At 38.1% G+C, this 12708-nt stretch overlaps 1 protein-coding gene across 1 annotated transcript in view; it reads right to left on the bottom strand.

The window, feature by feature from the left end:
• The window catches only part of GRID2 (glutamate ionotropic receptor delta type subunit 2), a 743546-nt gene that overhangs the window by 296864 nt on the left and 433974 nt on the right, over positions 1-12708 (bottom strand). Inside the window, exon 4 of the mRNA XM_064449954.1 lies at positions 207-412. Coding sequence (XP_064306024.1) covers positions 207-412 — 206 coding nt within the window. The remainder of the gene's footprint in view (positions 1-206; positions 413-12708) is intronic.

The following is a 12708-nucleotide window of genomic DNA, read 5'->3' as shown; positions in this document are numbered from 1 at the left end:
ACTCTTCTGTATGCACATTTATGAGCATGAGAAAACGTCCTTGCATGATGATCTTTGAAGAGAGAATATTTAAATTTTTAGTTGGGATTATGGGGTGGGGGTTTTTTTGTTTGATTGTTTTCGTGAAGTCAAATAAACTGAATATTTTGACAAACAGCTGCAGTCTTTGTCAACAAAACAAGAAGTTACCAGTGAGAAACACATACCTCTGTTATGAATGATTTGGCTGTCGAGGGGTTCATTACAAGAATAGCCCGTCTCAGAGTATCCCGGTAGCGGTTCAGTTCTTCTATTCGCATAGTGGCAAAGAGCCCCGTGATCATTTTATTGATGTTGTTTTCCACTTTCTGCAATGCTACATCCATTCCCTGTTGAGACACTTTATCCAAAAACTCTTGTATTCCACGGATATCTGGGAAAATCAAACGCCAAACAAGATGTTAATTGGTAAATAATAATAATAAAAAAGATACAAATACCAGCTCAATTCATCTCACAGAAGCATTCTGTAGTGTCAGGTAGACCCCTATGGGCTTACACTTACTATTCATTGGAGCTCTTGAGCTATGCTCATGGCACTTCTTAAACTACTAAAAGAAGAGAAAGTACAGCCATATATATCAGCTACTGTCCAAAAGAATCACTAGAAAACAAACCTACAAATATTTCTAGCAATTTTGCTAATTTGGTCATTCAGCCATCATACTTGTGCCTTATTTTTCTTAAAGGACTTTCATGCTAAAATTCATAAAAAGCAGCAAACCTATGATGACTGTAATACAAAGTGCTTTCTTTGAATGAGGGTTGTCAGAGGGCAACCAAGGGGGAGGAAGATAGGAAGCAGATTGGGTTTTTTTGCAGCGCTCAAAATTATGTAATCCGCTGCAATGCTATGTAGCTTAATATATCTAAGTGATGCTTGGGCTATTCACTTATCAAAAAGTCTTAATGTTTTTCTAAATTGCACAGCTACTTATTTCCTTCTGAAAAAAAACAAAAGCCAGACATATAGTTGCAAAGGTACTGCCTGCTCTCATCTGATACCACTGGCTACTGACTGAATTTAACAAGTTCTTCCATAGCAAACTGCTCTAGCAGAGCTTTCTGGCTCACTCCAAGTTAATCCTTAGTTATGAGCAGGGGGGAAAAAAAACCCAACCAGTAACCCAACATAAAAATGGATTTCTGAAGAAACATTTATTTGAAAATAAAGGTTCCTCAGGTTTAGGTGGGCATATGTGGTCAAAAATCACCCCCAAAAATATTTCTCCCATTAAAATATCAAATTTGGGCTCTCCTAGGTGTGTGGCGTTCAATCCTATCCCTGCTGGACTGCAGTTCCTGCTCTGCTTCCCTCCTACATCCCTGGTGCTCTATCAGTTCCTTGTCTCGATCACTCATTTTCCAGGGGAATGTTCAAGACCTGAGGCCACAGGCTGTTCATGCATCTTTCTTCATGAAATATCTTATATTCAAGAAAGCTTCCAAACAGATTTTCACAACCGTTTGGCTACTCTGAGATCTTTCATCCTCACCTGTCATCATCTCATACTCCCTGCCCTTCTTATAAGGCAGGGCAGAAGGCTCTAACTCTAACATGGGAAGACTAAATATGGGATGGAGAATCTTAAAAGCATTCATACTACTGAAATGACCTTAGATGCAGTTTGCACATGATGCGAGAGGACAGTAGAAGGCTGGAAAATCAGACTAAAAGCAGACTGGAGGGATGCCTGAGCAAGACAGGCTCTAAGCCCTAGAAGATATGTTACACAAACAGCCATAAACTCTACCAGGACAGGGCTCTTGGCTGGCCCTTAGTGGGTGTCTATTTTGCAGGTGATAGGAGTGACACCATGCTGGCACACTGTGATAACAGCTCAGGATAAGCCTAAGATAAACCACAGAGAACAGTGGAGTATGTGCCTGTTGTTTTACTTTATCAGGATTGAAGTAGCTACATTCTCATAGGGGTACACTGACAAATGTCAGCTTTTAGAGGAACTGAAGTTTATTTTAAGACCAGAGGAAATAATGAAAATCACTCCCCTTGAGAAAAATATTGTGAGAAAGTCTTCTAAAATTTTCCCCCAGACTGCCTAGACCCTGGCACCCTCTACTTGACAGAGCAGTACTACCAGCACTCAGCTGTGGTCAGTCCTGCAAACATGGCCAGAGGTCCGGGCTGCAGGGGGGCAACTATGTGATTCCCCACCCCCAGCAAAGCATCAGCAACATGACAGGGAAACCTGTGCAATACACCCTTGAGAAGATTGTGGAGATGTCACATGTGGATTTAACACGGAAACTATGACGGTGAAAGTATAAGACGAATGTAGCTAAGGTCTGGCTAGAAACCATGGCAGATGAACACTACATGGCCCAAAGGGAGCCTAGGAAGATTACTCCAGCATCCAGACTTGATGGGCCTTCAGGGGAAAGCTGGAAATACCTGAGCGAGAAATCTTTATGCTGACTTTGCTGGAAAATCTGTACCAAAACTAAATTCAAGCTTTCCTCTTTTCCAAGACTTGTGAATACTCTTTTTACTGACTACACATCTGAGGATTTGGGGGGCCCAATACACTGAAGTTTAAAGGTTCTGACAAATGCAGATGATTTTGGCATTTGACTTCAGGTTATGGCAAAATAAGATACTTGAGAAGTTCTGGGTTTCACAGAAGTCCAGCAGCCCTATCAAGAAGATCTGAGGCTTAGACATTCACATCTTGATCTGCTTATTTTTGGCCACAAACAGTAGCATAAGGAAAACAAAGTTCAATCTCCACAGTAGAGAAAATGCTCTGCCTGCCTCCCCAGCAGAGATGTATGAACGAGAGAGTATTACAGATTGCCATTCTCCTCCGGCACCAGATTACTGAGATACTTCAAATTATAAAGGAATAGCCATGTAAGATCTTATAATCAGACACAAAAATAATCCAACAGGGTTAGTTTTGGAAGTCGGACTGTCACAATCAGCAAGTTGGGTCTCTTGTCTAGAGCTCTAAAACACCAGTAAATGGAAAAAAATTGTATTTTGGGGATTGAAGCTATTTTAGGCATTCAGCACTGCAACCCTGTTCTTCAGACACTGCTGAAATACCAGTATTACTAAACCCTTGAAGAACAGTTTAAACACGAATAAAATACAGCCTTACCCTAAAAATAAAGTTCCATAAGAGAATCAGATACTAATTACAGCTTCTATTTAATATCTAAATCAGGAAAATTAAATTCAGTCTAATCAGAGATGTTAGAATTTTTTTTGGCACTTTAAATACCAATTTAAGAAGCAACAAGATTATTTGAACTGCTACAAATACGCCTAGTTTTATGCAAATGATAAAATAACTTCTTTCCACATTAACTCCTTCGTCTAAAGTTCCTGAGGCTCACCCGCTCGGTGAGCTGCTCAACATCCAGACAAACAGAATAAAAACTGGATAAAACTGACCAGCTGCAGTTAAAATTATTGAAGTAAAAGGAACACATGCAGATGGAATCTAAATACACAAAATATCAGGGGGAAAAGTTACTTAGGCTATGAAAGCCTTTTTAAAAACTTAAATTCTATAGCATAAATCCATATATTCTTCTCCAACACCAGAACAGGGTAGGCAAGAACCACCAAAGAAAGTTTTATTTGTCCTTTCAAAACAAGAATGTAATTTCACTTGACCTGAATTTATAAACACACTGGAGTTATTGGTTGATATCCTATATAATCTGTGTTGTCCCAGAAGCCAGAGTATGGGATCAAATGGCTTTGTTTGCCATGAAGATCTGCAAATATAAACAATCAAATGATAATATTGGAACTTCACCGAATGAAGGGCCAAAAGATACAGAGGTCCAGTATTATTCTACAGTTCTACATTGATTAGGTGACCATGTCAACAGTATGGTATCTGTTTGATGCTTTTTTAGGAAAACAGCACCACGCTAATGAAAAAGATACCAAACCAGGATTCATAAAACTTCTTCTCTACTTCTGTCTTTGGCATTGATACAACACAAAGTCGTGAGCAGGAAATAAATACAAACTTTGCTTATACTTAGACAGCTTACCCAGTAGAAGAATGGAGACATTGGTGATGTTCACCTGCTGCTATGAAACAGCAGAATACATAAAAACACCCTGCTATTTAAATGCTATTTAAATCCTGATGGTGCTTCCGATATTTCAGCAGCAAGTCACTAGCAATGATCATATTCAAAGCGTACGCCAAAGAACAGATGTTGCCACTGAATGGGCAGTATTATCTTTCCTGCGTGGATTGTCTGAAAGTGGCACATATCCACACTGCACTGTGGAATCATCTTTCTAATAGATAAACTCCTTCTGCAGAAAAATCTGGCAAGCAACCTGTGGCACAGATGGCTCCATTGCAGAGACACAGGACTGTTCATGTCTGGAACACAGGTGTTTCTCGCCCTGAATTTGCTAGCCAACCTGTTGCCCAGCCAGTAGACACATTTCTGTTTTCTATTTAAATCAGATGAGTCACAGCCATTTCCAGAAATGCAGAAGAGCTGCCCATTATCACCAGTATTAATTATTCTTCTTACTGATGAAAGCCAAAGTTACCACAGAGACAGACCAATGCTAGAGCCAAAGTCGCTATCTCCTCTCCCAACTCAAGTCACTGTGTGTTACATTTTCTGTTCTTTCACTGTACAGCCATCACTTCCACTCTATACATGCGTGCACAAGAACATAGTACCTTTCTGCAGTCAGATACTTAGCATCAGCTATAGGTTTAAACCAGGCTGGAAATTTAAACGAGACATTAGCAAACATTCTTTTTTTAACCAAAATTGTGTCCAATTAAGAGATTGTGAGGTTGGCTTGGAAACTCTAATAGACAAGGACCAAGAAAAGCAAATTTATCAGGGGCTCTGTTGGAAATGACCTTCCCTGGCTACCCATACATGACCGTGCCACCACAAGGCAGAGGTCTATTGGAAGGTCTCATGCTCTGCACCGCTGGTGCACAGAAGGCTAACACTGGACACACTAGACTGGCTGCAGCCGCAGCTGAGGTTCATGTGCAGAGCATCCTGTGTGGGTGAGCACAAGGCCAATGGCCTCCTAAGCTCTGAAGACCTGACTGATATATTCAAATGTAGATACTTCAGCATAACATAACTCAAGCTGAGATCTCAATTCAGGTGCCTGCTTTACCACAGGCTTGTCATTATTGTGTCAGTTATCGTGGACCTGACCTAAGAAAAAAAAACTAGGGAATGAAGAGCAAGTCAAATGGAGTGCAAACACATAAACTCACCCAGACTTTTCATTGAACAGTCTTTTCAATACTGGAGAAACCACAAAAAAACAGGTAAGTATCTTGAATGCATTTGCAGAGCATGCTCAGAGTACAGCTAAGCATCCTTCATCACAGACTATGGGTCCTATACCTAAATCTCCTTAAATGACCAATCCAGCAGGAACACTTAGACCTCATCTAACACAAACAATACCACTATTTATTGGAAAGCTCAGCAGTTGCATGGCGAAAAATATGCAGCCAGGTGATAGGGAAAAGGAGCCAATACTTTCAGATCAGGAGGATTTAAAATCGGCAGGTTTCCTCAACACCAGATTACAGGAAAAATTGTGTCTTTGCTCTCTTTTCACTGAGGTCTTTACACTATATATGTGGTACACCTCATACAAGAAGATTCCTGACTTCCACGACCTAATCTTAATATTAAAAAATAAATGTGATCCTTCCACAGGGTATTTTTTATCACTGGATCAGATGTTCCTCTCACTTCTTTGTTCTCACTGGTCCTACATAACTTTCCTTTGCCATCTCTGTTTCTATGCAGAGGGAAAATTTGAGAGGGAGCAAGTCCCCAAATCCATCTTGGGGAAAGTCTAACGATCAGAACATCCTAGAACAAAATATGATGGCATTCAGGTATCTCATACAGGAAAACCACTATGTATATGCAATGAAGCTTTTATAAACTGTACAAAATGAACAGCAAATATTAAACAAACAACTTAAATGCTAAGTACCTTTTATACCCTTGTTAAAAATAAGAAATCTACAAGTTAGAAGTAGATGCAAAATTTCTAAAAAATTTTCAGATCACACTATGACCAGGAGAAGAGAAAGATGGCACTATTCACCAATAGTAATAAATTAATCTATCCACCTCTAACATTGTATTCCACCTAAATTACAAGGTGTTCACTGTTACTCAGCACTTTGGTTATCTCAAGCCTGGTTTACAGTCATTAGCTCATCCTTCCTCTGATACCATTTCAGATCTGAGAACATTTTCCTTACAGGATCCAGATGATAAATACCAACTGATTCAGCTGTGGCAGCAAAGGTTAATGCACCTGTCATGAATATTCACTGACCGATTTACACAAAAGACCACTTTATTTGTACAGTTGATGAGAAAAGCTGTTATATAACAAATGACACTGTTCAAATTCTTATCAGGACAGCTTTAAGTCTAGCACAGTGATTCTTCCTTACACAATGTTGGCCAACATGACAGCAACTATTAGTTATGGAAATGCACTGCACACAAGGGAGGTGTACAGCCTCAGCTGGACTCTGATGGTGTCACTGCTTTGCTTAAAGCCTTCAGCAAAGTGTTTTCATTCCTGTGCACGTGTGATTTATTAAAATGGTTAAAATCTAGACTGAGGAAAACAACCATTTCGCATGATAATTCAACAACAGTCCTTGATCCTGCTTTCACAGCAGTGGGATTCCCTCTCATTAGTCAGCTTATATGCAATTCAGTGAACCTCTGAAGTACAATAAAAAAAAAACCTCACCTACATAGCTCTTTCAGATTAGCATTTGGGAACTGAGAGGGAGCAGTTACTTGAACTGTTTCAGCTGGATGATCAAGCTTCAGAGAGTATAGCAGTAGTTCAAAGTCATTATAAGTAACTTTAAGGTCAAATATTTAACTAAATATGAATTCTAGCTTATATTATCAGAATTTCTGGAACCTAGCAAATGGGGATGATATTTCTTGGGGGAAACAAAATTTGTAAGTGGTAAGAATGGCTGGGTTTCCCCCCTTGCTTACAATTTTCTGAAATTTCACACATCCAAAAAAAGGCAACAAATTTTCTCAAGTTTCTTAATATCATCCAGTTGAGAAAAAGGAAGAAAAATGTGCTTATAGTTTTTTTTCTTTTCCTTTCTTGAAAAATATTTCCATTTCAAACCATAATAAAAAAGTAACTTCAGTTTTGTTGTTTGATATGAACTATGGTGGCACTATGGAAATGTCTACATAATCCTTATTTTAAAGGATTGTCCACATGTCATTTACATTAGCTACTTTTTGTTTCATGCAATATATCAATTATTAGAGATTACGCTTCAAATGAGAAAAATCAACACAGATAGCCCCAAGTAGCTGAATCAATTTTGGAGGAAAGATAATAACTTTTCTAGTTTTCACATCCTGCAAGGCTTAAGTTTCCAATCTTACTGGTGACTGACACATGGTTTTTCCTTTGAGTTTCTCAGTTTTTTTAACTGGAAAGAAAGAAAGAAAGAAAGAAAGAAAAAAGTAAAGGATAAAAGAGATAAATAAAATTGAAGCTAGAACTAATCCTTAAGAGTATCAGCTGCTACCTTAGCTTCTCAAAAATAGAAAGGGAGTCAGATTGTGATCACCCCTCCCTCGTGGAGTCTGAAAAGCCAATAAATTCTCTAATCACGTACTTTGGACTGTGTAACCTGCTTTCTACCCCTTCATTCAATTTCTTTGTGACTATAGTTTGTATTAGAGATTTCCAAAAGTCTTCTAGGAGTTGCCTTTGAGTAAAACAACCTCTTGCAAAGAAATAAATTTTCCCTGCCTAGTGCCTTCAAAGATGATAATGGCTTAGAGCCTAGTGCTGTTTATCTTCACCATTTACTCTACCATTAAAAATCATGTCAAACTTGAAAAATTTTACTTAAATCCTATACAACTGTACAACAGAGCTCCACACCTCTGCTTAGATATATGCTTTTATTTAACAGCAGGTAACCTATACTTCTGTCTGTATGATACACCAACTCTCCCTGTAGGTCCCTACTGCTCCCTGTTTGTTTTCATAGGCATGAGGAACCATGCATCCCTTTCCAGGAAGGTGGTGGGGAACAGTAATTGACTGTCCTTGAAGCCTTCTTCGTAATAAACCAAGTGTGACTATATGTGTTATAATCTTACTTAAGACAATTGTTCTGACTCTGCATTAGTCTGCTCCCCAATAATTTTTTTCTCAGTTGATTAAAAGTGTACGCTATAGGAACAGGAACATAAGCTACAAAAACAACGCTGATAAACTAACATTTAGAAATAATGTAATAAGTATTTCCTAGCTTTTTCCTGTCCGTCTGCTTTCTCTTTTTCTTGACTGCTTAAAACTCTAAGAGAGGTTTCCTTTTCAATTTATGATACTACCCAACATTTATGATGCTTTTATGCCTAACTCATGCCTTTTTTTCCAATGGTGGTATAATTTCTTCCATTCAACACGCAAAGTCCTTTGTTCAATAGTTTCCTCTTTTGATAACTATTTCTTTATTTAAGCTGCCAAAATATCAGGTTACAAATGAAATTTTAATACTTCTGAGAAGATATTAAAACAATGTGTTGAGAGTTGAAAAATACTTTGCAAAGAGTAGTGGAGATCAGTGCATGGTCAGGTATTCCAATATTCTTAAAATAAGTCACTTTTCTTCTGACACTTGCAGACTGTGCATATACAAAAGATGACTCATATCTCTGCAAAACCCCAAGAGACAGCACCTAATTTACCTTATTAGCTATTACACAGGTATTAGGAAAACATTTACAGTTTTATTTTGACCTCAGCACTGAAATTCTAGATATAATGAAAAAGCTGGTCCTCCTTCCTTACTAACACAACACAGATGGCTGTCAGGCCAAGCCTTTGAATACTTTATCCATTCCATCCTTAAAGACAGCAACATGAGCAAATGACAAACCCTGTTACCTTTCTACATATTCACTTATAGTTCCTGGAAGGCATTTCCCCAACTATAGAATCGTAGAACCACAGAATCGTTAAGGTTGGAAAAGACCCTTAAGATCATCGAGTCCAACTGCTAACCTATCACTGCCAAGTCCACCACTAAACCATATCCTCAAGCACCACATCTACCCTTCTTTTAAATACCTCCAGGGACGGAGACTCCACCACCTCCCTGGGCAGCCTCTTCCAATGCCTGACAACCCTTTTGGTGAAGAAGTTTTTCCTAATGTCCAACCTAAACTTCCCTTGGCGCAGCTTGAGGCCATTTCCTCTTGTCCTATCACTTGTTAGTAGGGAAAAGAGACCGACAGAAGCATGGCCACTGTTCCACTAGAGAAGTTTTACAGAATAGTTCAGTTAACTCAGAATTTGAATAATTTTAGGGTCAACCAAAATATATATTCAATTTCCAGTGGCACATCAAAAGAAATTTGATACAAAAGTTCTCACAAACAGCTGCTAACTTGCAATATAATTGACACATTAAAGTTACAGCAATGAAAAATACATGTTCTTTTCCTTATCTGAATGACATAATAAATAGTAATAGAAAAAAAGTTCAATAATAAGCTTGAATTAATTATAAGTTTATTGAGGCACAGTGAAGTAAATGAGTATGGGAAGTTGGCAAAGAGCCAGATGAGTAATAAACAGTTTTAGGACTGTCTGGAGACAGACTTGAGGATATTACAGTCATCAGGCAGCTGAAAACAGCCTCAGGGTAATTATAAGCATTTGCAGTCGATTAAAGAGAGTATGATTCTTTTATGAATCTTTATTAAACTTGCATTAAAGCTTTAAATGATTTGAAAATGTTATGGTTTCAAGCACATCTTTGTCAGTGGTCATCATATATTTATTTCTGGAAAAATGTGTATGCAGGAAATTTTCAATGGAATTACATACTTTATATGGTTTGAAAGGACATACCAGGAATCCAGGGCCTATACATACAGATGGGCATCATCTCAGAGTATCACCTCCCTTAAAAAACAGGAGGCAGCCTCTCCACAAGCAGCTCAGCCTTTCGAGTTCCAGGTATAATCCCTTCTTTTCCAGGATATTTAAAGAATAGTACTCCCATCCTATAGCATTATGTTCAATTTATTTGAAAATAACCACCTTCCTGGGGCAGGGATGGGGAGAATGCTCTCTTATCTTCATTGTTTCACAGACCCTTTTATAGTTAGGCTGGAATGGTCAATAATACAGATATTACTGCTGTCCTCCTTGAGATAGTCTTTTATTGTCTTTCTCTGAAATCCTCCCTCAGACTGAGCTTGAGACATCTTTTTAGTGATAGTGATGTGATCAGGTACCTCACACCACTGACTTAATTCTTTTCTGATGCACAAATAATCAATACACCCCTGTGTATGCTGAGGTAAGAGGAGAGATCCATGAGGAAGTTTCTGTGAGACAGATGCCCTTTAAATTATTTTCTACAGTTAACCTCCTCCCTTCCCTTTCGGTGAAGTCTTCAGTTACTTCTTCAACCTCCATTTGTTATGGGAATGCCTCCTTTAGCCTCACAGAGCAAATCCCATTTGTAGCCTTAATGCTTGTTTTGTTTCTTTTCTTTACAAAAGTTAAAATTAAATTACCACCTAAGGGATTGGCAAATATCCATTGCCAAATACACACAGTATTAGTAGGAAGGTCAAAAAACTCTAAGAAAAAGATATCTTAGCCCTGGAATCAGTAAGTATGATGTACATCAACAGCAATGGTTGCATACCAGAAGCATGGTGGTTTGAAAAACACATGGTTAAGCCAGAAGTTTGGCCAGAAATGTGGGGTTTCTTAACTTTTTTTTAAATATAAAATACAGAGGGGCTTTAAAATATTACTGCTACCACCACAAAACAGAACAAGAAATAAGACAAAATTCATTCTTCAGAAACAATCTTATTCCCCCAAGCTTTCTAGATAAAGTGCAGAATCTTTCTATCTGCTTTGCACCAACAAAACATTAAAAATGTTTTCAAACAGCTAGACTTTCTCCCTTTCATCTTAGAAATGCAGAGATACCTACACTGTAAATTGCACAAATTTCACTATTATGTTCTTGCAATGATTGACTGGTTTCTTCATAAAGAATTTAATACTACAGAAAACTCTATGCATTCCTGGAAAACACAGCAAACTGTAAACTGCCTGAAGAGTAAGTTATTAATTAAAAAGCTTGCCCCTTTTTGATACACCCAAGAAATAAAAAGCAACAATATGCTGCGATTCTATGTCAATTACTCTGCTTATACAGCCTGGGCTCACATTCAGATCTCAAATGACTATTTCATTTCTTTCTCCTCTGTAATTGAATGCATAAGGGTCTTTTTCATGTTACTACTTGGGGACTGGCCATTGTCAGATGCCAGTCTGTGGGTGAGGCAGCATTTGCTGTTTCAAACTGCATTTTGTTTGCATTGAACTTGAAACTATTAAGTAAAGATGTAATAACTTGGCAAAGCTTGCTCAACATATTTACAAATATCAGTGGCTCTTTCTAGAAATCTAAACTTTTCAATTTCCAAAGGTACAAGTTATACAATTATAGTGGCCAGTCTGAAAAAGCCTTCACTGAAAGGGTGCTGATGGTCCTAAGGAAGAGTTCAGAGAAGGAACTGAGTTAGTGGAGGAACTGCCCAGTCTCTACACTGGCTTGTAAGGAGGCGGCACACAGCTACCCTCTGAAGCACAGTGATCCTACAGTTTGAGCCGAGCAGTCAAAAAAAGAAAGAGTGGGAGCCAAGTTGGCTACTTAAATGAAGTGAATTTTGCTTGTACATACTATGTGGATAGTAATTTTAATAGCCTGTTGAGAAAGGCATTGATCTACCGCACAGTTTTGCTGCATTTCATGCCACCTACTCTAACTGTCCTTAATGGCAGTTAACAGAAGCACAGAATTGTCTTTGAACACTTACTATCCTCATATGAAATTTACTTAAACAAAATCAGATTTCGTATCCTGGACAGGCCTTTATCTTGTTTTACCTCAAGGAACAAAACACATTGACTACAAGGGGACTGACTGCACTATTTTCACTGGAGTTTAAACTAGATCATCCCAGCAGAGAGCAAGGATTGGGAAAAGATGACTCGTCTCATTCTGATTTTCACAAGTTCATCTGAGTTTATACACTAAAGGTAAAGATACAATTGTAGTAAATGAAATACAAACAAACACCACCTAAGTCTGCTCAAATTAAAAAGTTCTTTTTTCCTTACCTCCTCACTCATTAACTGTTACTATGTGTTAGCCTCACTTTTGTTACTGGCAAGGCTCTATCGCTGACAGAAGACTATGGCTTTACTAAAACCTTTCACTAGTTACTCAGCTTAACTAAGTCAACAGCAGCAAAGTGCTTTTTGGATTATTATCAAGGTGTCTTTTGTTTTGTTAGGATAGTCAGCTGACCTACAATTTTACTTGGAAAAAACTCATCATTTAAAACTTAGATGTTGGTTACTTCAGAAATGCATTTCTACATCACTACTTCAACACCCAGCTGGTTATGACCTAATGGAAGAATTGCTTCCTTCAGAGACTAACTTTCTTGGTAAAGAAACTTTAAGTAGATTTGAGTCTTCTAGCATCTACGTAGAAGAAATGTTAGTATGTTAGAACTGAATATACTTGTCTATTTACATTCAAAAAAGAATTT

This window comes from Phalacrocorax carbo, chromosome 4 (assembly GCF_963921805.1).
Source record: "Phalacrocorax carbo chromosome 4, bPhaCar2.1, whole genome shotgun sequence".
NCBI classification, from domain to species: Eukaryota; Metazoa; Chordata; class Aves; order Suliformes; family Phalacrocoracidae; genus Phalacrocorax; species Phalacrocorax carbo.
This window is presented reverse-complemented; position numbering and strand designations above follow the sequence as displayed.